The sequence below is a fragment of the Aythya fuligula genome, chromosome 27 (assembly GCF_009819795.1).
Source record: "Aythya fuligula isolate bAytFul2 chromosome 27, bAytFul2.pri, whole genome shotgun sequence".
Taxonomy (NCBI): Eukaryota; Metazoa; Chordata; class Aves; order Anseriformes; family Anatidae; genus Aythya; species Aythya fuligula.
The window spans coordinates 269,239-294,826 of NC_045585.1; the positions used below are offsets into that span (position 1 = coordinate 269,239).

General features: G+C 50.8%; 1 protein-coding gene across 1 annotated transcript; it reads left to right on the forward strand.

Annotated features, from left to right (window-relative positions):
• Nucleotides 1–6,224: 6,224 nt before the first annotated feature.
• PROM2 (prominin 2) lies at nucleotides 6,225–12,080 on the forward strand. The gene is made up of 23 exons (XM_032204180.1): nucleotides 6,225–6,441; nucleotides 6,663–6,712; nucleotides 6,846–7,048; nucleotides 7,169–7,289; nucleotides 7,433–7,496; nucleotides 7,574–7,663; nucleotides 7,768–7,967; nucleotides 8,048–8,122; nucleotides 8,210–8,273; nucleotides 8,384–8,543; nucleotides 8,640–8,792; nucleotides 9,079–9,202; nucleotides 9,727–9,818; nucleotides 9,901–9,985; nucleotides 10,104–10,250; nucleotides 10,373–10,444; nucleotides 10,518–10,610; nucleotides 10,696–10,749; nucleotides 11,126–11,206; nucleotides 11,361–11,429; nucleotides 11,526–11,615; nucleotides 11,806–11,912; nucleotides 12,017–12,080. Exons 1-23 carry the CDS (start codon nucleotides 6,225–6,227, stop codon nucleotides 12,078–12,080), a joined length of 2,475 nt encoding a protein of 824 aa, XP_032060071.1.
• Nucleotides 12,081–25,588: the final 13,508 nt, after the last annotated feature.

The following is a 25,588-nucleotide window of genomic DNA, read 5'->3' on the forward strand; positions in this document are numbered from 1 at the left end:
GGCATGGCAAGTGCTGCGTGGGAGGGCAAGCCTGCTGGGGATGGCCAAGTCTTGCGCTGGGCAGCCTGCTTGGGTCCAAAGCCTGCAGTCCTCCCCAAGATGTCGGCGAGGGGCTGGTGAGCCGTTGGGACGGAACCCCCGTTGCCCGGATTCCCCAAGCAACCGCCCCACTCTCCAGCCACCATGGCAGGTCCAGCAGCCGGCTCCCGCTCCTCCCGGGGCTGCGGCCCTGCTGGCGAGCCCAGCGCCCCAGAGCTCAGCCCAGCGCCCTTTTTCCCACAGAGGGTTTCCCCAGACGGCTTCCGCGGCTTGCGCAGACGCAAAACTCCCCCTTCGTCGTCCCAGCCGTGCCGCCAACGGTGGCTGCCTGGCTGCTGCCCTCCCTCCCCGGAGCGACGGCGCTGCCCTTGCAGCCCCCGCAGGTACCCACCCTCCCCTCCGCGCTGCCCCAGGCCACCGTCTGGCACGTGGTGCCGGGGGTCCAGGGGCAGGTGCTGCAGCTCCCCGCCGGGGTGCAGCTGCCACCTGGGGGGCACCTCCCAGCCCAGGGGCACCACCTGCAGCTTGGGCAGCTCCCCGCCGGGGGGCAGCTCCCTGCTGTGGGGCAGCTCCCCGCCGTGGGGCATAACCTGCAGCTGGTGCAGCTCCCCGCTGTGGGGCAAAACCTGCAGCTGGTGCAGCTCCCTGCTGTGGGGCAAAACCTGCAGCTGGTGCAGCTCCCAAGCATGGGGCACCAGCTGCAGCTGGTGCAGCTACCCACCGTGGGGCAGCTCCCCCATAGCGCTCCTCCCTGTGCCCCCGTCCATCAGTGGGGACAGCCCATGGTGACGGGGACACTGGTGCCCCACCATGCGCTGGGGCTGGGGCCCAGGGCCGTGCTCCATGGGGAGCTCCTGCACCCCGCAGGCACCTGCCTGTTGCAGGCCCCCGCCCAGCGCAACCCCCCGCCACCCCTCGTCCCGGGGCCTCCGCTGCGGGGGCAGGCGCTCCCCACGCCCCGCACCCTGAGCAGCAGCCGGGGGCAGCTGCCGGAGCCCTGCTTGCACGCCGTGGGGCTCAGCGAGGACCAGGGGCCCCCGCTGCCCGGCCACACTCCCCCCGAGCCTGCCCAGGCTCCAAGGACCGCCAGCACCCAGACGGCGACGCCCGACGGTGAGTTTGGGACTGGCACAGCCGGCCGCTTGTGGCCAAGCAGCTGGGACCTCTCTCTAGGGAAGGGGGCATTGAGAAAACCATTGGAAATGGGGCATGAGCCCTCAGCCTCTGGAGGCGGCTCCTGTCAGGCGTGAAGAAAAGGGATCCCTTCTAGGAAGACGTTGTGGGGTTGCTGAGGCTCAAAGAACAGTAGGTGTCGACTGCTGCCACAGTGCTGCAGCAGCAGCAAGGCAGAGACATGGGGTGGTTCTCCTCAGCTGGGCAGCTGAACTCCATCCAGCACAAGCTCTCTCTCACTCTCCCTCCTCTAACAGACGGGGAGAAAAGATGTTGGAGAGGGCTCAAGGGCTAAGGACAGGGAGATCTCTCCAGAATGATCGTCATGGGCAAAACAGACTCAGCAGAGGGAGATGAATAAAATGTCTTACCCATTACGAGCATGCTAGAGCAGTGAGAAACAAACCCACAGAAAATCAAAGTACAAACACCTTCCCCACATCCACCCTCTTCCGCCTCCTCCCCCTCCCCCACCCCCCCGAATATAACAGGGGACCGGGGGACACTGGGGGCTGCGGTCAGTCCATAACACTTTGTCTCTGCTGCTCCTTCACAGTCACTCTCTTCCCCTGCTCCAACGTGGGGTCCCTCCCATGGGATGCAGTCCAGCAAGCCTGTCTTTTGGCACATGGGGACAGCCTGCTCATGCACCTTTAGCATTTCCTTCCTGAAGAAGGTCCAAGAGGGCGCCTTCCCTAGTTGGCTCACTCACCAGCTGTGTCTGGAAGTTATCTTCCACACACTCCACAAACCTCTTAGACTGGACTGTTTTCTGTCTGCTGTATTGTATTTCTAGCAGATATCTGGCATGATGGAGTGCCCCACAAGAACAAGGGCTAGTGCTCATGAGAATTGTCACATTCAGTTGATTCAGTTGAGATACTGAAAACAAGGAGGTAGTATCTGCCCCATTTGCATAGTGTGGAATTAGCGGCTTTTTTGTGGAGAACACTCCTGTGGCTCTCTGTGTCACCTCTAACACAGGATGCAGAGTTTCAGCTGGGCAAGCACTGTTATTGGTGAAGTCACTGACAGAAATGGTATAGAAGAACTTTGCTATAGTGTTTTTTTTTGGAGTGTTTTCTGAAGTTCTAAAAATTCATCCTCCCAGTAAGTCCGCTATTAACCTGTTATGTTCAATACATAGGCTCGGAGAAAAGGCATTCCCATCTTCAGTTCCATTTGGTGTCACAAAACTGGAACAAATGTTTGAGCGAAAATGCTCACAATAACAGAGAGGCGTTTTATCTACCAGAAAGATGTACAATGCGGCTAAGTCGTTATCCACTCCTTCATGTAAAAAACACTTTATAAGAGGTTATAAAGAGGTATTAAGGGGGAGAAGATTTTTTTAAAGCACCACTATTATGAAATGCTTTCCCTTAACCAGATCCAAAATATGCTCCCTGTTCCAGACAATCTATCATATAAGCAAGTTTTCTTCTAGAGCTAATAAAACCATTTTCAAAATACTCACTCTGCTCCTTTGCATACAGAAAATCATGTCTCGTGTAAAGACAAGAAGACAGCAAAGCAGTTACTTTACAAATAAGTTTGATAGATGCTTAATAGCTGTTAGATTAAAAGATCAGTTTTAGATACCAATAAGCTTGTAAAAACATGAGCATTTAAAGATTTTTTAATATATAAAGTTTCATTTTGCACAAATGATACTGAATAAAAAGCTCTTTTCATGTAAAAATTCCAGACACTCACTGAAGCAATGGACTCCATACTGAAGTGGGGTCAACATGGCAACAGAAACACATCTTGATGAAGCAGAAAAACAGCTTATTTCTGCCAGCCTCCAGCCTGGGGCCTGCTCCTCTGGGGCCTCCTCAACAGGCCGCAGCCTCCTCCAGGGCAGATCCACGTGTTCCAACATGGGCTCCTCCACCCACAGGGACCTGATGCGTAGCTGTGACGCAGCCTGCAGCCCCTGCAAGCCCTGGGATTTTACCTGCAGCCCCTCCAACAACTCTGATGTTCCCTGCATCGACTTCAACCACTGCGGTGGGACCTGAGGCCCCTCAAAGCCTTGTCACTCGCCCTGCAGCCCCTCGAGCCCCTGGCATGTTCCCTGCAGCCCCTCCAAGCCTGGCACAGGCCCTAAGAGCTGGCTGCGGGGACTACCCTGTTGCTGTCTCAGGCGCCAATACACACAAGGGGAAGGAATGCATGCAGAAGTCATCTCATTTCGGAAGGGCAGAAAGTCCTCCCAAGAAGGGGAAGGAGCAAGAGGAAGGCGAGGCAGCCTACCCCAAGGTAGGGCCATCCCAGGGAACAGGAGGCTGTTGGAAAGGAGAGCAGAGACAAAAGCAGCAGGAAGCAGGTGATCCCCATCCCTGGGCGAGCTGCCAGCCATGGGACAAGATTGCAGCTGTCCTCCAGGCGAGCACATTGTCAGCTGGCTGCTGCGCTGCTGGGATAGCAGTTGCGGGAGCCTGGCAGCAGAGGGCAGGGAAGCCAAGCAGCTGGGATCCGGATCCTTCTCTGGGGAAGGGGGCACTGAGAAAGCGCTTGCAAATGGGGCACAAGCCCTCAGCCTCTGGAGGCGGCGCCTGTCAGGCGTGAAGGAAAGGGATCCCTTCTGGGAAGATGCTGTGGGCTTGCTGAGGCTCGAAGAACAGATGGTGCTGGCTGCTACCAGCGTGCTGCAGCAGCGGCAAGACAGAGCCGTGGTGGTTTTCCTCAGCTGGGCAGCTGAGCTGCAGCACAAGCGCTCTCTCCCTGCCCCTCCTCCAACGCCAAGGGGAGAAAAGAGGCTGGCAAGGGCTCAAGGGCTGCCAGAAGGACAGGGAGATCACTCCACAAGGAGCGTCACGGGCAAAGCAGGCTTAGCACAGCCTGTTCCAGTCCAGCCCGGGGCCTGCTCCTGCGGGGGCTCTCCACAGGCCGCGGCCTCCTCCAGGCCACAGCCACCTGCTCCACCGGGGGCTCCTCCAGCCACAGGGGGGCTGCAGCGTGGAGATGTGCTCCACGGGGGACCCATGGGCTGCAGGGGGACAGCCTGCTCCACCAGGGGCCTCTCCCTGCACAGGCCGCAGGGGAAGTGCTGCTGTGAGCCTGGAGCACCTCCTGCCTCCTGCTGCACGGACCTTGGGGGCTGCACAGAGCTTTCTCACTCCTCCCTGAGCCAGACGCTGCTGGGCAGCAGCTTTTGTTCCCTTTCTTAGATGGGCTCTCCCCCAGGCGCAAACATCATCCTTTTGCTCTGCGTTCTGGGCAGCAGCGGGTGGGTCCCTCCTGGAAGGAGCCTCCTGGAAGCGGCCCTGAGCTCCCATGGGGCAGCTGCTGCATTCTCCTCACAGAGGACACCCCTGCAGCCCCCCGCTCCCACAGCCTGGCCACGCAATCCCAAGCCAAGACACCGAGCGAGCCTCCCTGATTGCCAGCAGCTGGCTCAGCCTGGGACCCCAGGCCAGTGCCCACAAGACTCTCCTGGGCCTTCCAAAGCAAGCCTGGTGGGGACGGAGCACCCACAAAGAACGGACTCACACAACAGGACTCCTTGCCAACACCACCTCACAGACACCTGGGCCTTGAGCGGGTAGCTCACCTTGAGCGAGCTCATTTCCTTCCCAGTAGCTGGCATGTGCCATTTCGTGGGCATTTGGGGGCTACAGCGTGCTGCTAAGAGGGATGCTGGAGCTCTTGCAGGGCAGTGCTTCCACTAAGGCAAGGCCTCTTCTGCATCTTCTACTGCCCTGCAAGCGAGGATGCTTGGGGCACACAAGAAGCTGGCAGGGGACACAGCTGCAGGGATTGCAGGGATTCCTAAAGTCATAGCCAAATACAAGAAAGAGAGGAGGACGTGATGCTTCCGAGAGAAAGGAGCTGGGCTTTGGGTCAAAATCCATCCCTTTTTTCCGTCCAAGGGCCACTGACACCAGCCCCATCCCTTCCACTCCGGAAGTCGCCCCTCTTCAACAATCCTCACTGGGTTTAGGAATTGTTAGCATGGGAAGTGGGAAATATTTGGGATAGTAAATGATTATTGGGTTGTGAAATCTCCAGGATTGGATTTTTTTTTCTTCTTTATTGTCATTTCCCATATCAATTGCTCAGTTTAATATATTATTGAATAATTTTTGTTCACTTTTTAATGTCTGCCTGCAATCATTCATAGAATTAATGCAGTGGTTGCCCTAACACAGTCCACTCCTGCTTCCCATGCCTACCCCATGAATTTGTGTGGGGATGGCCACCATGGAAGGGAGTCAATGTATGGGTAGAGAATTGCCCTGGGTCATGGACACCCATGGGAGACTTAGGGAGTGGCAGGAAGAGTGTTTCCCATGGTACAGGGAAGCGGGGGTGGTTGGGGCTGCTTTGCAGACATACAGACTTATACAGATGCCTTGCATGTAATTGCTCTTCTGACTCCATGCTTTTCTAGTCCTGGGAGTTTTGTCCCAGGACAGGGACTCAGTCAAGCCTGTATGTCCAGGGCAGGATTTTCCAGTCCATTGTGCATCTCATTCCCAGAAGGGCTGTGAGGAGCAGCACTTGGTGTTCCCCATCTTCTCCAGCAAGGTGCTGCAAGCACCACTGGCTCAGGAAAAAGCGCCTTTTCTTGGGGGGAACTGCACCACACTGCACATTGCCTCCCAGAGGAAGCAGCCTGCCTTGCTTCCAGCCATCCCTGCCACTGGTGCTCAGCCCATTCTGGCTTGCAGGATGCAGCCCTGGGACTCCTCCAGCCCAGAGTGAGGGGGCTTTGCTGCCCATGGGGATGGTGGGGACTGGGGGGACTCAGTGGTTGTAAAACAGGCCTGGGATGGTTTGGAAAACTGTGTGGCTCATAACCCCACCTCTGCACAGCCCAACCAAGCCCAGATGCCCCAGGGAGCCCTGGGGAGCAGCCGCAGCAGCGTCTGGGCTTGACACAGCAGCCGACCTGTCAGGCAGGTTTCCCAGAGCAGTCAGAGAAGCCGGCCAGGACCAGGCATGCCCCTCCGTGTGCTCACAGGCTGACGGGGCCGCCCGGTTCTCTCCTCACCACTGAAGCCATGCAGGCAGCCGGGCTGCTCCTCACTTGGGTGCTGCTGCGCCCGGCCAGCACCCAGCAATGCCACCCCAGCAGCCCTGGCAGCATCCTCCGCTTCACCGACACCCATGCCGAAATCCGGGTACCAGCACTGCACCGGGTGCCCAGCTCACTCGACCCCCTCTACAGCCTAGTCCGACACTACCTGGACCTCATCCAGCAAAACCCTCTGCCCACAGGTGAGTCTCCCAGGGACCCATGACATTACCCCCGTGGGTGCCACCATCCCTTGGAGCCCCTCTGCAATTCCTGTGCTAGTTACCTATGAATGGTCAGTGGGGTCTGAACTGCTTTGTCCCTGCACTGAGTGGCACACTGCCAGGGGAGGGATGGGGGCGCATCTTGTGGGACATGGGAGCTGCCCCCAGGGCATTCACTGGCACCACGGTTTCTTTTACAGAGCTGCTCAGGGCAGCCCTGAATGACCCCAGCTCAGTTCGGACATCACAGGTGAGCGGGGACATGGGGACAGGGAAGCCATGGTGGTGGCACCTGCCCAGGATGGGGAATTCGTGACAGTGAGTGTATGGAGTTCCCCAAAATCTGCATGTGACTATGCTGACTGTGCTCTGCTGTCACACAGGTCGTGCAGTATGAGCTCGGCTACGTCATCTGTGCTGCAGTGTCTCTGCTCTTCACTGTGACTGTTCCAGTGGCTGGGCTGTGCTTCTGCTACTGCCGGAGCCAGCAGCGGTGCGGGGGCCGCCTGCGTGCCCATCGGCGCTCACTGGGTTGCCGGCGCCGCTGCCTCCTCATCTGCCTCTCCATCACCTCCCTCATCATCCTGTGAGTGCCTAAAGCCCTCCACCGCTGTCTCCCCTCACCTCAGGGTGGACTGTGCCTATGGGGACAGGGATGGGGTTGCTCTGTGGGATCTCCCCATCACTGCCTGCTTGTCCCTGGCAGGACCAGTGCCATCTGTGCGTTGGTCACCAACCAGCGGGTGAAGGAGCAGATGGAGCCAGGGCTTGGTGCTGTTCCAGACACACTGCGCACACTGCGGCAGCACATTGCCAATGTCCCCCAGGTGGGTCCCCAAGCAGCTCTGCTATCCTAGGGTGGAGCAGACTGGGAGGTCAGGTGAAGTTGGTGCATTTTTAATGGCAAAGTAACATCTTGGAGAATGTTACTGCCATGTGCCCCCGTACACCAGCTCCTCTCTCTTTGCAGGGTGTGCAGATGGTGGTAGACCAGTTTGAAGTGCCCCGGCAGCAGATAATCTCCGACCTGGCAGGTAAGCATTGTACAGTCTCCCAGTGCACCCCAGCCTGGGCTGGGACAAGCAGCTAATGGTATCATGGTGCCTTGCAGGAGTAAGTCGCAGCGTGGGACTCTCCATCCATGCACAGCTGAAGGCAATGACCTACACAGCACTGGCAGACCTGAAGGACAGGGCAGGAGGTATGGCTGAGCATGGCTCTCCCTTGGGCCACTGTCAAAACCTTGCCAGGGACGGGGGTGGCCAAGTGGAGCAGTAAGAACTAGCCTTGGGCTTTCTCTTTAAGACCTACAGACCTCGCTGCACCATTTACAGATTCTCGACAAGACAGTGCGGGTGCTGACAGCAGCACGGGCTGAGCTGGAGCCAGTGCTGCGTGAACAGCGGCAGCGTGTGGTTGCACTCCTAGACGACCCACGTTGCACCTCCTGCGCCAGCATCCTGGGTAGGGCACAGAGCCTGGAGCTGGGTGCTGACTACAGCAAGGTGAGACGGGGTGCTGGTCCCCCTGCCACCACCCCTCTGGCACCAACAAGGCTCATGGGATGCTTTCTCCTACCCCCTAGGTGCCCTCAGTGGAGAAGGTTTTGAAGACATTGGCTGGTCTGCCCCGAAGTGATTTTGCAGAGATGATTCGGCAGGTGGGGGCAGATGGGGTTGAAGTGGGGTAGCCTGGTGCTCATAGGCAGCCCCATCTGAGCTGCTCCTACCCTCTTTTCTCCTCACAGGGCAACGGTACCTTCAACTCTATCCCAGAGCTGGCTGTGGAGAGGATGGCACAGGTCATTCAGGGTGAGCAAGACCCTCATGCGGATCAGTGTTGCCCTCCATTGGGTAAATCTGGATTTAGGGAGGTGGCGTGGGACACACAGACCCCCTTCACCATGGTCTTGGTCCTGCAGAGCTGCAGGAGGAGATGACCAAAGTGTCAGAGAAGGTGCAGAGCATTGCTGATGGCTTTCCCCTCCCTGACTATACCTGGCATGTCAGTGAGGCCCTGCTGAAGGCAGAGAACCGGAGCCAGCCTTTCCTCCGTGAGGTGGAGCGCTTCGAGTGGTACAGGTGACACAAATGGGTTCTGGGGGTGCAGTGGAGGTGGGTGCTGAGCCCCCATGAGCCATATCTAGGACTGTATTGTGAGGCTGCAACTTTCTCCAGGTGGATCATGGGCATGGCACTGTGCTCCATCATCCTCCTCATCACTGCCTGCAACGTGGTGGGGATGGCCCTGGGGACATACGGGCTCTCCAAGCGGGAGGACCCAAGCGACTACGAGTGCCGAGGAGAAGCTGGCGCCAAGTTCCTTATGGTGTAAGCATCCCTCTGGGTCCCAGGGGTCTGTAGCCATCTCATGCTACCCCAAAAAGCAAAAGCAAAGGGACGAACCTGGAGCCACCTGAGCAGAAAGGCTTTTGTAGCCACCGCCTGCGCCAGTGGGTCTGGGAGAAGCTGCTCCTCCCTGGGATCCTGCAGCTCCCGCGCCCAGCCAGCATGCCCAGGCGCAGGAAGGAGCCGCAGGGCTGGGCAGGTTGCCGCAAGCCTGCTCAGGTCTGCAAAGCTGTCAGCAGTGCCTCCGTGCCTCCTCTCCCTCTTTCAGTGGCGTAGGCCTGGGTTTCCTGTTCTCCTGGCTCCTCATCCTCTTGGTTTTTGCCACGTTCCTGGTTGGGGGCAACATCCAGACACTGGTTTGCAGGAATTGGGTCAACCAGGAGATTTATAAGGTGGGTAGCCATGCATCTGTCCATCACTCCATACATGTCTGCTTGGGTACACCAAGATGCCTACAAATGCCTCCTCTCCTTGAACCCTGCTTGGAAAGCCTTATCCTAGACCAGAATACTAAGATAAGGATTAGGCCGCTGGATTTGCAACAGCAGCGGGAAATTGGCTTTGTGCTGGTTAATTTGTTTAGAGCGACAGTGCTCCCACCTTCGCCCCTATCCCGTGGGTGTTTGGGGACGCTGGGGGTGGATGGGGTGCTCTGAGGTGCTTGTGACTGGTGACATGCTGCTGTGGGGCTGGGAATGGCACCAGGCCTTATACTGCAGTCATGCACAAACAGGCAGGGCCATGCAAAGGGCTCTCCACTGCTTCCCTTCCCAACATCATACAAACACATGCAAGATTAGCTCCAGATGGGATAGGGTACACCAGCATGCACCTGTGAGGGCAGAGCAACCCCAAAATTATGTCTGGGAGTGCCTGTGTCTGACCCTACCCCTCTTTTTCTTACTGTTTTGCCCAGTTCATTGACACCCCTGGGAACCTGCCTCCGTCCATGAACCTCACCCGCCAGCTCAACCTCAGGAGAGACTCCAACCTCAGCACCACTTACCGGTAGGTGCTCACAGGATACCACCTCTGCCCCTAATTAGTGTGAGGCTTGTGGTGATGCTGCCACTGTCCCCTCAACTTGCAGGGAGTGCAAGAGTGGTGCAGGTCTGTGGGAGGTGCTGCAGCTTGAGAAGTCCTATAACCTGGATGAGCACCTCAAAACCCCCAAGGTGAGGGCTGGCTTCAACCAGAGCTTCTGGGAAGGGGAATGCAAGAGCTTTATTGAGGCTAATGGGATGGAGGTACCTGGTCCCAAACCTGTGGCATCCCCCTATCTCATGTCCACAGTACACAGCCAACTTTCAAAAACGCCTGGGTGACTTCACAACGCACCTTGGCGATGTGCGGCTCCTGCGCAGTGAGGGCAGGCAGGATCTGGAGACCTTTGCCCGCAGTGGCGTGGATGAGGTAGACTATGGACGCTTCCAGGAGGAGGTGAGGGGTTTCTGACAGGGAGATGGTCCCCCCAGTGGTGGGCACGTTGTGGCCAGCCCAACAGGGAGTCACGTTCCAGGGCTGGTTTTCGAGTAGACTATGACTCTATCATCTTCCTCTAGATGAAAATCCCTGTGGTGCAGACCAGCCTCCCTGGCCTTGCAAGGAGCCTGGAGGGGCTGCAGAAAATGCAGGTGAGTGGTGGGTCAGGCAGCAGGGGCTACCTGCATGCCCAGATGGCTGTCCACATCCCACTGTTCCCTGCAGAGGAATGGCACAGTGGCAGGGCGGCTGGCTACTGAAGCTCAAGCATTGTGGCAGATGCAAAACTCCACGGTGCAAACACAGGAGGCTTTGGTGGTGAGTCCATGTCTGACGGGCATCTTGTGTCACTGTGGAGGGGGGAACATGGCTTTTGCAGTTATTTCACCTCCCTGTTCTGCAGGTGAAGCTGGGAGAAAGCATCCGGTTCCTCTCTCAATTGGCACCACACCTCCAGGTACTATTTTCAGCTCCAAAAAATATGCAGTGCCATATGGGTCTTGTTACCCAGCATCCCAGAAGTGATTTATAGGGTGATGGAAGACCAGGAAAGATGTAACCCCAAGAGGACTGGTTTCTTCAGTGACTCAGTTTTGCTGCTGCAAATTAGAACCCCCTTGCAGCACTCAAAGCTGCATCCCTGACAGAGCCATCCCATGTTGTTTAGCCCACTCCCTGACAGGAGTTTTCTCTCTCCCTGCCTACCAACTATCAGACCCAATTTTAAGCCTCACTCTGCACATTCCACTCCCCACACACCTGGGGCACCTGTCCCACTGGACCAGTGATGCTCACTGCTCTAAGGGTGCTCTGTGCTCCATGTGCTTTTCCAGGAGCGGGTGAAGACTACACTGGCCACCACAGCCTCAGTGGAAGCCCAGCTGCCCTTGCAAGCCCAGCAGATCCTCCGGCAGGTGAGCCAGGGCTGGATGAGCCCTCAGGGGGATAAAATTCCCCACAGCCAGAAAAGAAGAGTGGTAAAGAGGCTCTGGAAGAAGGGAATGAGCACCTGGAACCTCCAGCCCTCATTTCCAAGCCTCACCTCCATGCTGCCTTCTCTCTGCCCAGGAGATTGGCTGCTTCACAAGGAAGGAGCTGAGGTACTTTGCACAGTACCTGCACTGGGTTGGGCACACGGTAAGTGCATGCCTTTGCTGTGGAGGTGAGGAAGCGAACTGCATCTCACTGAGTTGGGAGTGATTTTACACTTTGCCTCCTCACTTTTTTTTCCAGCTTAGGGAGGATGTGGCTTCATGCCAGCCACTTGCCACAGCCCTAGACAATGGGCGGGTGATCCTGTGTGACCGCATTGCTGACCCTTGGGTAAGGACCCTGTGGTCATGGTCCCTCTGTGGATGCCCTTACCCAAGGTAGCACATATTCAGTGCAGCTGAAGCTGACAGCAGCCCTGATGCCCCCACATCAGGACCAGCTAACACAAGACTCCCCAGACCCCTCTGGGCCTGCCTCTCCCTGAACAGCCAAGCAGGACCTGTGTGCTCTCTCCTTGCAGAATGCTTTCTGGTTCAGCCTGGGATGCTGCACCTTCTTCCTCATCCCCAACATCATCTTCGCCATAAGGCTCACCAAACATTTCCGCCCCATCCGCAACAGACTCATGTAAACAGTGGGCACAGGGTGGGCAGACTCCCTAAGATGATGCAAGGAGGGGAGTTGTGTGCTCCTCCTCAACCATCTGATTATTTCTCCTTCTCCCTCTACAGCTCTACAGGGTCAGAGGAGACCTGTCCTTTCCACATCCCACGTGTCACAGCACTCAAGCTCTAGGCCAGGCTCTGCCAGGTATGGTGGCAGGCTGAGACCTGGGGCACTTGTTTCAGGAGCTCCTGCCTGTCAAACTCATGTGCAAACATTACAGGGCTTCCTCCACCTCAGTGTCCTTGGGGATCTGAGCATCCTTCCTGGCCATAGGACACTCAAGTGTTGTAGGGTTCCAGGTCCCTCTGACATCTATTTCTCAGTGTCCTTCAGGGTCTGAGAATCCTTCCCAGTCACAGGGCAGTTGTGTCCCTGTGCTGTAGGGATCCAGGACCCTCCAACAACCCTTCCTCAGTGACCTTGGGGTCTGTACATCCTTCTGGGGCACAGGAGCACTTGCATCTGTGCATTGTAGGACCCCGGATCCCTGTGACGTCTCTTCCTCAGTGTCTGAGCATTCATCAGGGACACCCCCAGAGCCTGGTTGATGGAGGGTGCCAGGACGTGCCCCCGCAGATCCCGCTGACCACTGGTGCTCCCGCTGCACATGCAGACCCTGCTGGGATGCACACCCAACTCCCTCCCGCCCTCCTGCAGCAGCACACTGCGATGCTTCTCTGCTCCCAGGATGGACCCAGGAATGGAGCACATTAAACCCTCCCATGCTAAACCCACCACCACCTGCCTTTTTATTTTTTTTTTTTGCGATCACCAGTGCTGGGTCTTTGTAGGGAACTGTTTGGGCCTGAGGGATGCAGCCCCTCAGGGGAGCATGCTAGGCCCACAGTCCCCTCTGCCTCCTCAGAGGCTCCCAGGGCTGAGGCTGCCCACAGTGGGGGTGAGGCCATGGCTGTAGGGGCTCCAGATCTGGGGCTGAGGGGAGCTGCGGGTTGGGAAGGCTGAGGAGATGCCGCGGGAGGGCCACGAGGGCCATGAGAGGCCAAGACAGGGGCACTCCATGGCCGTGCCAGGGAGGAGAGGCCCTGGAGTGGTGGCCTCTGGAGCTCCGGGGCTGGGAACGCTCTGCGGCCAAGGGTAGGTGGCAGCTCAAGGACTCTGGGGCAGGGTGTCATCAAGAGGTGGCGAGGCTGGGCCCAGCTACCCACAGGACCCTGGTTCCATCCACCCAGACCCAGGCAGGGGCCTTGGTGGGGCTGTGCTGGAGTCACAGGAACAGAGACCCAGAACCCCTGTGGGCTGGGGCCCTCCAGGCTGGGTCATCAGTGCACTGGAGATACTCACTGGCATTTATGATCATTAATTATCATTGCTTTGCCCTGGCTGGTGTTTCTGGTAGTCCTCGAAGAGGCTGGTGAAAAAAAGCAGCCCTTGTGGTGGTTGCAGGGATTTTAGGAAGCAGGAAACCCCTTTGCCCAAGGCCTGAAAGATGAGACATAAGTAATCCCACCTCTTAAAATTAATTAGATGTAAGTTGTGAGGGGAGCGGGGGGCAAAAAAAAAATCTGGCTGAGTCTTCAATTTTGTGGGTAGGAGACCCTGCCAGAGGTGGGGATCATTTTCAAGCTCCACTAGCTGAAATAGTATGTGTTTCATATGTTTTGTGGTTCGGAAGCTGCTTCCCCACAAGGAAATACAGCCTGGGCCTTTGACTTCCAATTTAGAGCATTTATGGCTTTGTGGTAGGAAATGTCTAAAATTTCTGTAGTATCCTCCATAATCTTTAAAGCACTTTGACCCTACCAGCAAGTGATTATTTACAAAATCTATAAAGGAGTTGACAGATCCGTGCCTTCAAAGTGAGTGAGGATTTCCCTACATTTCCTTAACTGAAATACTCTCTACTTGGTAACTGACAGGGAAATACCCCATTTTATGCATTATTAAAGGATTACTGCTACCCAAAGCCAGCAATAATGCATAAAATACCTATGTTATGCATTATTTAGGTTGTTGCTGCCCAAAGCCATCTGGTTCAATGCAGTATTTGCCAGCAGAGGTCAGTATTGCAAAGCCTTTTTGCAAAGAAGGGCTTTGGTGAGTGCAAGCCCAAAGAATTTCTTCAGGAACCCAAAGGGATGCCCTCAGCCCACATAAAAACTGTGTGGTGGTGTCACCAGCAAAAATTCTCTTTAAAATTAATCATTTCCAGCTGGCAACCGGTCATGAGTGGTGTTCCCCAGGGGTTGGTGATGGGGCTCATCCTCTTTAATATCCTTACAGATGATATGGATAAGGGAATTGAGTGCACTCTCAGTAAGTTTGCAGATAACGCCAAATTGGAGTGTACTGTCAATCTGCTGGAGAGTAGGGTGGCCCTGCAGAGGGACCTGGGCAGGATGGGTCAAGGGGCTGAGGCCAACAGCATGAGGTTCAACATGGCTAAGTGCCTACTCTGCTCTAGTGAGGCCGCACCTCGAGTGCCGTGTTCAGCTTTGAGCTCCTCACTACCAGAAGGACATCAAGGCCCTGAAGCATATCCAGAGAAGGGCCACAAAGCTGGTGAAAGGCCTGGAACACAAGTCCTGTGAGGAGCAGCTGAGGGAACTGGGCTTGTTTAGTCTGGAAGAGGAGGCTCAGGGCAGACTTTATTGCTCTCTGCAACTACCTAAAAGGAATATGTGGGGAGCTGGGGGTCGGCCTCTTCTCGCAGATAACTAGTGATAAGACAAGAAGGGATGGCTTCAAATTGCACCAGGTGAAGTTCAGGTTGAAAAAGAAGAAGAGAAAAAAAAAGAAAAATCTCAGAAAGAGCAGTCAGGCATTGGAACTGAAGGTGGTAGAGTCACCATCCCTGGGGGTGTTTAAGGAAAGGTTGGACCTGCTGCTCAGGGACATAGCTTAGTGGGTGATTTTGGTGGTAGGGGGATGGTTGGACCAGATGATCTTGGAAGTATTTTCCAAACTTAATGATTCTGTGATTTTGCCTTCAGAGGAAGGCTGGTGGAGAGGAGAGGCAGTGGTACCACAGTGGGGTACAGAGAAGAGATGTTAGTACCAGGAATTCAATTAGAAAACACATCTATGAACCTTCTGGGTATATTTTAAAGGCTTACCATCATGTAATTCTTACAAAATTATAAAGGAAAGGCATACCTCATGTTTTTAAGCCCCTCTCAACAGGAGTACTACATTTTAAATAAAACTATACTCAGTATATGGTACAGAAGAGCAAAGGGCTTACCTACCTGAAAAGGCAAGTAACTGAAAATATTTCTTGGGCTGATCCATTGATTAAAAAAACATACAGGTGTGCAAACAAAGGAGCCTTTGTTCTTCTTACCAATTTATTTCTAGTAGCTGGACTATAGTAAATGAAGTGCCACACAGATGAGCTATGAATAACAGAGGAGTTCATCTCAAGAGAGATGATTGTTATAAATACGCATGGTCAGAAGTACTGTAGTGCTGTTTCCTGCTTGGTAGATAGACAGATTTAAAACATGACTGGTTGCATCTCTGGGTTAGTAGTAAATAACCAATGAATGATCCAGAAAATTGTTCTAAACCAAATAGGCCAGGGCTTTTCAGTTTTTAGAAAAATAAAAAATAAAAAAAAAATAAAATGAGGACAAGCTGGTTAATGATTCCTCAGCTGAAGAAAGGTCATGAGGTTTATGAATAACTTCTGATTCCTTCCCAAAGAGGCCTCCTACAGTGGTTTAACAACCAATGGGCACCTCCACTCTCATCAACGAATGGCCTGCTCTCTCACTCCACCTGAAAAAAAAAGGAAAAAGACTTCACAGAACCAAAAGGAGAAAAAATTAGTCTCTAATTCCTATGGCAAAGTGATGTTCGGCCACTTCTTGGGAAGAGGGGCCTCCATACATGTAGCAGTTGCCTGGAAAGACAGACACTTCCATAACAAGAGACACACACACACACACCCCATTCTGCTTTCACTTCCCCAGCTTTTATTGCAGAGCATGGCATTATACAATATGGAGTATCGTTTTGGTGAGTTTAGGTTGGCTGCAACAGTGTTGTCCCCTTGAGCTCTTGCCTAGCCCCAGCCTACTGTCTTTTGGGGGCAGGGGGGAGATGAGGGGGAGGAAGGGGCTCAAGAGACAGCCTTGATTCTGTGTCAGCAGGAGCCAAAATGTTGGTGAGGTATCAACACTGATCTAGCTAGAAGAGCAGAACACAATGCTGTGGTGAAAGTGAACTCCATCCCTGTCAGACCCCATACACTCCCTTCCGTAGGCTGACACACCTTCCCCTTGCTCATTTATTGATAACATAAGGACTAGAAATGACTTATTTCCAGCTCCTGGATGCAGTGTATTTTACAAAAAGTGGTTATCTCCTTCATCAGAGGTGTGGCTTTTTTTTTTCCTCTATCTTGTTTTGTATGGGATCTGTGTTCTGTGCATTTAACTAAACCATTAAACCATTTCCCTTCTCATATCTTCTCTCTTGAAATTCAACCCCTGCAGCACCTCACCTGGCACACCTTCCTTGTGCTCTATGACTGACCCTGAGAAATGTCTACAGAAGATCAATAATTCAATGACTAGACAGCAGCAGGAGCTCTGGCGCTAGCCCAGGTGCAGTTCCTCACCAATAGCTATTTTGAGACATAAATCCCTTTTTCTTAGACCCAGAAATAAGGAACAGGTGGGAACTAAGGAAAAAAAAATACAGGAAAAGCATTTGCAGTCAATTCTACCACAATCTGCCTATTTTTGGAATTAAAATAACATGAGGTCTTACTATTGTTGTTTCATTTTCCTTTTATTCCTTTCTATTTTTCAAGGAACACCAACCTCTTTTTTCTCCAGAAAAAGGACTTTTGTCCTTTTACATCTACTTCTCTCATCATCTCCTTTAAATATCTCCAAAAAATAAAACTATAGCATCTCCAGAAGAAACAGCTGCAGCAAAACGTTACTCCAAACTTCATTCTCATCCCAGTCCCCATGATATTCCCATGATATTTGTGCAGTGGATGACCTAATGAATCTTTAGCAGAATAACTCCAGCTCCCACACATGCTGAGCTTGGTGAGAATTCAAGTCCCAGAGGATTTGCTCCAGTTTAATTTATTTTTTACATGACAAAATCCTTGGACTATTGATACCATAAAAATATTTTGAATGGTGCAGATGTTTCTGACCAGAATACAGACAATAAAATACCCTGGGAATTATAAACCATGTTGTATTATTAGCACTGATTATTATTTCCTATTTAATGGTTGCAGATGGGGCTTTGCTTGCAAGACACTGCATTGTGCCAAGCCTGGTGTGAGCAATCTTCCTGGTCCCTTGGCAAAATTTATGTTCTTCCATCCTCCATAAGCCCTGCTAGATACCAACTCCAAGCCCTGACAAGCCTACATGTTTCTATCCTTGTAACCTAATCTACAGTTGTTCTGAACAGATTTAACATAACTTTTATTGTCCCAGCCTTCTCCAAGCAGGCTGCAAGCCACGGCATTTACACTACAGCTGATTGCTGGTGGGAGTTAGCAGGAGATAGAAATAAGGAATTTCTCCTTTAGGAGAGTTGCAGGCTGTGATGTATCAGCTCAGCCACTCATGCTACCACATCTCAGTTGTAGATATATTAACTGGTTGGCAAGACCTAGATGTTGCTATGGTGTGAAGTCTTTGTTGTTGCTTACAGATAATTGCTATCCAGGGAAGAAAACACAATTCTAAATGATTTTTTTCCATACCCCAAGCAAAGTTCAACTTCCTTATCTCCATGCTGGACTAATTGGGAGGTAGCTTTTTTTTTTTTTCCTTTTAGGAAAGTCATGCCCATAGGATAATCTTGGCTTGATTCTGAAAACAGGAATATTGTGTGTAGTTTTTTGTTTGCTTGTTTTTACTGTATTAAAAAAAAAAAAAAAAAAAAAAAAGTGCTGCATCTGCACCCCAGTACACTCACTGTAACAGTGCATCTGAGGAGTGATGTTACAAAACTCAGGTTTTTATAAATAAAAAATTTGCAAATCTCAGCTGCCTTCAAGCTCTGGCTGAAAAACAGCCAGCATCCCTGGGGATAAACCTTTAGGATCATCCCAAATGCTGCTTGTTTATACCAGGTAAGAGAGAGCATGCAGCTTTTAAGCTAACAGCGTAGTTTCTGCAACACTTGCATCTCCAATGCTCAGCACTGAGGTAGCCATGGAGATGGCTATGGGGAGCATCGTGCCCATGACAACTCTGCAGGAGCATCTGGAGCATCTTCAGAGTAGCATTCCTCTCCCTAGTCTCTTCCCTGCATTAGACCATGATTACTGGCTTGTTCTTGCTCCCTCGCAGGGGACAGTAAAGCTTTTCTCCAGCAGCAATTCCCCTTCCAAAATAAAAGGTCAAAGAATGAAACATATGGAGTGGATTTGGTACTAATGTCTCTGAGTATCTGGTATATAATGTCTCTTTTGTATATAATATCTCCTTGACATATAACAGAATCATAGAACCATTAAGGTTGGAAGAGACCTCCAAGATCATCTGGTCCAACCGTTCCCCTACCACTAATGTCACCCACTAAATCATTTCCCCAAACATCATGTCCAACCTTTCCTTAAACACCCCCAGGAATGGTGACTCCACCACTTCCCTGGGCAACCCGTCCCAATGCCTGACTGGCCTTTCTGAGAAGAAATGTCTCCTCATTTCCAACCAGAACCTCCCCTGGCACAACTTGAGGCCATTCCCTCTAGTCCTATCACTAGTTATCTGCGAGAAGAGGCTGACCCCCAGCTCCCCACATATTCCTTTTAGGTAGTTGCAGAGAGCAATAACATCTGCCCTGAGCCTCCTCTTCTCCAGACTAAACAAGCCCAGTTCCCTCAGCCGCTCCTCACAGGACTTGTGTTCCAGGCCCTTCACCAGCTTTGTGGCCCTTCTCTGGTTATGCTCCAGTGCCTTGATGTCCTTCTTGTAGTGAGGGGCCCAAAACTGAACCCACTCGAGGTGTGGCCTTGCCAGAGCAGAGTACAGGGGGACGATCACCTCCCTGGTCCTGCTGGCTACACTATTCCTGATACAAGCCAGGATGCCATTGGCCTTCTTGGCCACCTGGGCACACTGCTGGCTCATGTGCAGGTGAGCACTGATCAACACACCCAGAGCCTTTTCCTCTGCACAGCTTTCCAGCCACTGCCCCAAGCCTGTAGTGCTGCTTGGGGTTGTTGTGGCCAAAGTGCAGGACCTGGCACTTAGCCATGTTGAACCTCATCCCATTGGCCCATTGATCCATCTTGTCCATCAATCAGCCCATCGATCCATCCTGCCCATGTCCCTCTGCAGGGCCTTCCTGTCCTCTGGCAGATCAACACTTCCTCATAATTTGGTGTCATATGCAAACTTATTGAGAGTGCACTCAATTCCCTCATCCATATCATCAGTAAAGATATTAAAGAGGATGGGCCCTAACACTGACCCCTGGGGAACACCACTGGTCACCACTGGTCACCAGCTGGAGTTCACTCCATTCAGCACCACTCCCCGGGCCTGGCCATCCAGACAGTTTTTAACCCAGCAAAGAGTGTACCTGTCCAAGCCATGGGCTTCCAGTTTCTCCAGGAGAATACTATGGGAGACCATATCAAAGGCCTTGCTGAAGTCTAGGGAGACTATGTCAACAGGCTTTCCTTCTTCCACCAGGAAGGTCACCCGGTCATAGCAGGAGATGATATTGGTCAGGCAGGACTTGCCTTTCACGAACCCATGCTGACTGGGCCCGATCCCCAGGTAGTCCCGCATATGCTGCATGATTGCATTCAAGATGACCTGTTCCATCACCTTTCCTGGCACCAAGGTCAGGCTGACAGGCCTGTAGATCCCCAGATCCTACTTACAACCCTTCTCATAGATGGGCATCACATTAGCAAGTCTCCAGTCATCCAGGACCTCTCTGGATGACCACAACCACTGACAGATGATAGCAATCACGTCTGTCAGCTCCCTCAGCACCCTCGGGTGGATGCCATCTGGCCCCATGGACTTGTGACAGTCCAGGTGAAGCAGCAGGTCTCTAACTGTTTCCACCTGAACCGTGGGAAGGTTCTTCTGCTCCTCATCCCAGACTTCCAGTTCAGAAGGCTGAGTATGCTGAGGATAAGTGGTCTGGCTAGTAAAGACACACAAAGAAGGCAATAAGAACATCAGCCTTTTCCTTATCCTCTATAGTCATGTTCCCCCTGCACCCAGTAAAGAACGGAGATTCTCTTTGGCCCTTCTCTTGCCATTGATATAATTGATGGCAATCTCACCCTTCTCTTGGGACTGTTCCCCCAGCCCCATCTCATCATGAGCATGACCCACAGCACAAGCCTCACAAAAAGCCTGTCAGCTTCCCAGCTGGAAGATGTGTCAAAATGCATGTAAAGGTGCACATCATGTGGGAAACTGTTTCAATGTGTTAAAAAACCTAATAGTTGTAAGCCTAAAAAAAATATAATAAGTCCCCTGAAGGCTCACATTGCCCAAGCCCAGTTTAACTTTGCTTGTTTCACTGACACCTGGAGGAAAGAGGGCTGAATGCTCAGCAGAGGGAATGGTAGAAAACAAGGTGGACATGGCCGTGGAAAATTTTACCTGTGGGAAGAGGGGGAGATTAGGGCAGGAGCATCTGGTTTAAAGAGAATTGCACACACATTTGGTGAGAGAAGTGGGCTTAATTATCTCATCCTTCCCAAGCACTTGAATTAGAAACCGTCACTGGGAGTGAGAGTTTGATTCAGTCTCCTGTGAGTAAACGAATCCTGTGAATAAACAAAGCAGAGCTCTAGAGCAAAATTATGTATAGAAAAAATATGGATTTAAAAAAAAAAAAAAAAGCTTTACAGTTCTCTTTTTCATTTCACCATCTTCAATCTTGTGTCATAGCAGTCTTTTATTTATTTATTTATTTATTTTTCTTAATTAAAAACAAAACAGCCTGTGTTTTCTGAAATTCCCATAGGGGAAACTGATTAGTTTTGCCCCTTTCCCAGTTCAAACCAGACCCATTTCAGAGGCAGCGCCAGGGACTGCAGCATCATCGCTGCTCCCATCACCCTTCCCACTGCAGGGACAATGTTCCAATACGTCACAGCTGGGCTTTTGTCAAGCTCCTGCATGCTTTCAGCTCGCAGCTGACATATATCTGGATAGGAACTGGCACTGAAGCAATTTCCTGAAACTGCATCTGAGACTGGCACAGATGATTTATGTAAAAACAATGAAAATGGGAGTGCCTTCACCTGCCTGGGGTGTGCCCTGGATTAATTTTAAGGAGCTGACCTCAGTGCTGCCACACTATGTCATCTGATCATGCTCCCATTTCTGAAAGTCTTCCAAGGGGATTGCAAGTTAAAAATAAATGGGAGAGGTGAAGGAAAGCCTCCTGATGAGTCAGATATTACTAGCCCTGAAAAAAAAAAAAAAAAAAAAAAGGTAAAGATATTCAGCTTTTCCTGCACAGGATCCAACAGGTCAGTCCTGTGTTACTTGGGGAAGGTCTGTGAGTAAATTTACAGGAAGCTGGATTAAAGCATCACTGGCTGAGTATTTGTTCCTGCAGCTTTACAGAGCTTTAAAAGAGACTAAATGCCGCCTGCCCTTGTCTTTTCAAACAAACAAGCAAGTTATTGAGAGGCAAGGACATAATGTGCTCTTCTGTTAAAGATTTCGGTTCTTCTACATGCTCATGCTCCCAGACACAGAAGCAAATTGTTCACTCCAAAGGTGCTGACCCTGAGTGTCCCATGGCAGCTTCTCCAGAGGCACAGGACAAGTTATTTTTAAACAAAATATCACACTGAATCTGAATTCAGACAGCAAGCTTCTTCCTTGAAGGATCGTGATTTACTTATCTATGTAGCCTGATTTCTCCATAAATTCATCTAGCTATTGCTCGCAGCACCCAGACTTGATTTTTTTCCTCTTTCAAAGAACTTTTATTACCAATGCTTATTCCAAAATGAAAAAATATTCCCCCCACAAAAAAAAAAAAAAAAAAAAAAAGCAGCTATTTAAAAAATAAAAACAGTTACAGCACCTGAGTGATGTCACTAGCCCCAGCAGGGCCACTTCCTGCAAATTCTGGGGGATTGTACTTCTAGCAGATTATGTTTTAAAGCTGCAGTGTATCACTGAGGAGGCATCAGCCTGTAGTCAGGGATGCCCCTATCTGTAAAGAGCTTAGGCATGCCCCTGCTTGGAATAGCAGATGTACACCAACAGAGCTTTTTATACTTCTAATCAGATTGTAGCAAGTGGCTATATATTTATAGCTCTTTTAAGATAGTTGTCTAATAGTAGAGCATGTTCTCCAGAAGAAGCTCACATTCAACTAATTCAGCTAACTTGCTTCCTCAAGGATTGAGCTGTGGCTTGGAAACACAATAAGAAAGCTACCTCACTTATTTGCAAAAAGCAGTAACGTCTTTCAATGCTCACCCAGCTATGTCCTCAATAGAAGCCTCCCATCCACAGCATCACGTCACATCAGTACCTGAGCACTATCTGCCTGTGGCGTGATTTGCAAGGATGTGCTGCAGAGACCTGCAACCCAAAGGTGATACAAACATGGGGGATGTAATTCCTCCCCCTGCCCCAGAACCATGTCTACAGGCAGCCTCATTTGCTGGGGCAGGTATGAATTGATTTATTCTTTCATTTTCCATTCCAGCTTTTGGCTTTGGAACAGAGCTGCATCTGTTAAAAAATAAAATCCTGGAAACAGCATGAGATGGCACTTGGAAAAATTGCTTTGCTTGCTTTTCCCTTGTGTTTCCTCTCCTGGCACATTTTTTGGGTCGTTTGTGTCCTTGTCTGCCTCCAGGATTAGGAATTGGCTGTGACTACTCCTCCACAGGATCAGAGGTTGTGCACTTGCTGCCTGTGATAGAGTGGAGGTGCATGCATTCAGTGTCCTGCTCACACCAGTTTTGTAAGGAGCATCATGGCTTGCTTCCACCAATGGCAAAGGGCTACAAATTTGTACAGTCTTTTTATCTATTTATTTTTAACAGGAAATCTTACTGCACTCAAGAGTGGAAGAGGAACACCATCCATGAGCTGCACTTTCCCCTCATGCATTTCAATGCAGAATAAATGTGCAAGTAAAGATTTCTATGCATTTCTTTAGAGCCTTGTGGAAAACCTCTTTGTTCTAAAAATGGGCCCAGTGTGGCATTTCTTTTTTGTTAGCAGGGACCTGTCTTTCCTGAGGTCCCCAGGGACTTGAACCCTGGTGGAGCTTTACCCTGTATGTGCAATGAAGCCCTATGCAAAATCCCTTAATAGGTCTTTTTTCTTTTTTTTTTTTTTTTTTCTTTAATTGAACAATGGAAAAATAAGTCTGACTGAATGGCATCTGTCCTTTTCTCTTGTACAGTTGCCCCAGTGCTTTCCTTCTCTGCACTGCCATTGCCCCATTTATTCCCCAGGTTGCCTTTCCTCTGCTCTCATTAAGGCAGGAGCCAGATATCACTGAGATACTGCCTTCTTAAGAAAATCCCAAATTAGAGCATTTTACATAAGAAGTTGTTCAGTGGTGATACCAGAAAATAAACCAATTTACAAATACAAAAATGCATTTCATTAACTCTTCAAGCACATAAAGGGAAGATTGTTTGCACCTATTAATGTTCTTGAAGGGTTTAAAGCATTTGCTATAGAGAGAATGCTTTCCTAGCTGATTCCTAGCAAGGTGATTGATGCTCCATGTTTTGAGCTCCATGACTGATGCGCCAGTGTTCAAGAGGCATTCGAATAATGCTCTTAAGAATATGCTTTAACTTTTGGTTAGCCTTGAAGTGGTCGGGCAGTTGGACTTGATGGTATTTGAAGGTCTCTTACAACTGAACTATACTAAATTTATTTTCTATTCTATTCTATTCTAAAGAGGTTTCCTGATGAAGTGACTGTGCTTGAGCCAGCTCAAGCCCAGATGTGTTCCCAGATCCAGGAAGCAACTGAAGGACAGGGATGGGCTGTGAGACTTGGTGCTCTCATCCCCAGCTCCAAAACCTGTCAGATCAGCCCAAAAATTTAAATCCAGTAAACCTCATGCAAACTATTTTCATGCCTTCCCCTGCATTTACAAGCTGTGGCCTTCCCCAAGCAAGCCAAATTGCCAGAGTGCACTATGTGAACTGAAGTGTTGTGCATGAATTACAAAAAAAAATAATCAATGAGAAGCAATGAAGTAGGGTCACATGGATCCGGGTCCTCTTGCAGCTCTTGCATGGCTCTCATTATTAAAACAAAGTCAGTGCTTTCTATTTGTTACAAGAAAAAACAGCCCATTAATGCTTTCTAGCCTGGCACCAACTCCCTCCTCACTTAACATTGCATTATTGCATCCGCATAAGCTGTGGCTGAGGGTGAAGATGAAGAAGAGCTGACCTCCAGCACAGATCGATACAGCTCTCAGGTTGCTGCCAGTAGAAATTTCACCCCAGGGTTCTTAAAGCAGAGAACACTGAAGAAAGAGTTTGTGTGGCTCTGTTAAAGAGATGTTGCAGGCATGCCGGTTTGGGTGTTTTCAGTATTGCTAACTTCTACAGTAAAATAAAATAAATCAATTGGCTGGTCCTGTTCTAATTGTAGCTGGGATCCAACAGAGTTTCTCTATTTCCCCAAACAAGGTGAGAAGTTCCTCTGAAACAGATTATGGTGGAGAGATTTTGTTTTTTAGAAGTCACTGATGGATTGATCTCAACCGTCCAGTCCCTGGTGCTGTATTTCCTTCACAGATGCTTTGGATTTTAGATAGATAGTCCAATGATGAGTGCTTAAGCCAAACCCAGGGAATCAGGAACCATCTGTGCACCCACAAGAGGAATGAATGTGTCTACATATTACAGGAAAAATATTCAATCAGCCTGTAATAGCTGACCTTAATCCTGACACAGTTATTTATTTTTTTCATATAGAAATGAATATGTATGTCAAGCTCACACAGCCAAACCACTCAGTGCAACCCACTTCCTGCCAGACAGAAGTTATTTTTTTTTTTTTTTTCAAATATAATCTGGTCAGATGGATAGAGAAGCACATGGAGCAAGGGGCTGGGAGTCCTCTTTATGGCCAGATGGACTGTGTAATCCAGTGGTGGCAACACCACCAGGGCAGCCATGCAGAAATCCATCTGGGTGCAATTAGCTTCAAGGTGCAATTGCATCTCCTAACCACTGTGCCAGTGTCCCTGGGTGCTAGAGACTCAACCCTTTTACTGTAGCCTAACCTAAAGGATGGGAATGAAGGCCAGGTGAAAAACATGCCTGAGCCATTAGCGCACTATACCATGCATTCCTTTATCCTCCAAACAAAGGGGGCTATATAAGCTTGTCATGAGCATCACATATCATTTTTAATTAGTGTTTGTGATACAGGCATACCTCAAAACACACATCTACAGGAGCTCTGCAACTGCTCTGCTGTTTTACTCAATCAAAACAAGATGAACTCAGAAGACAGACCCATCGTTTCGGCCGTCGGTCTGAGTCTATTTTATTCTCTACCCATCAAGCTGTAGAGTATCTCTCTCTGTATATTTTACAGTGGATGGGTTTTTACAAGCTAATGGATTTGGATAAAAATGGCAACCGCTAAAAGCTTCCTTAGCTTCTCATGCTGTGACACCCAGAGCCCTGACACTGAGCTTTC

Bases quoted from the DNA above. Each gene is read 5' to 3' on its own strand.
- PROM2 (XM_032204180.1), top strand. From the start codon at position 6,225: ATGCAGGCAGCCGGGCTGCTCCTCACTTGGGTGCTGCTGCGCCCGGCC. The intron at 8,793-9,078 runs GTAAGCATCCCT...TCCCTCTTTCAG, and splicing joins GGCGCCAAGTTCCTTATGGT to TGGCGTAGGCCTGGGTTTCC. The intron at 9,203-9,726 runs GTGGGTAGCCAT...TGTTTTGCCCAG, and splicing joins TCAACCAGGAGATTTATAAG to TTCATTGACACCCCTGGGAA.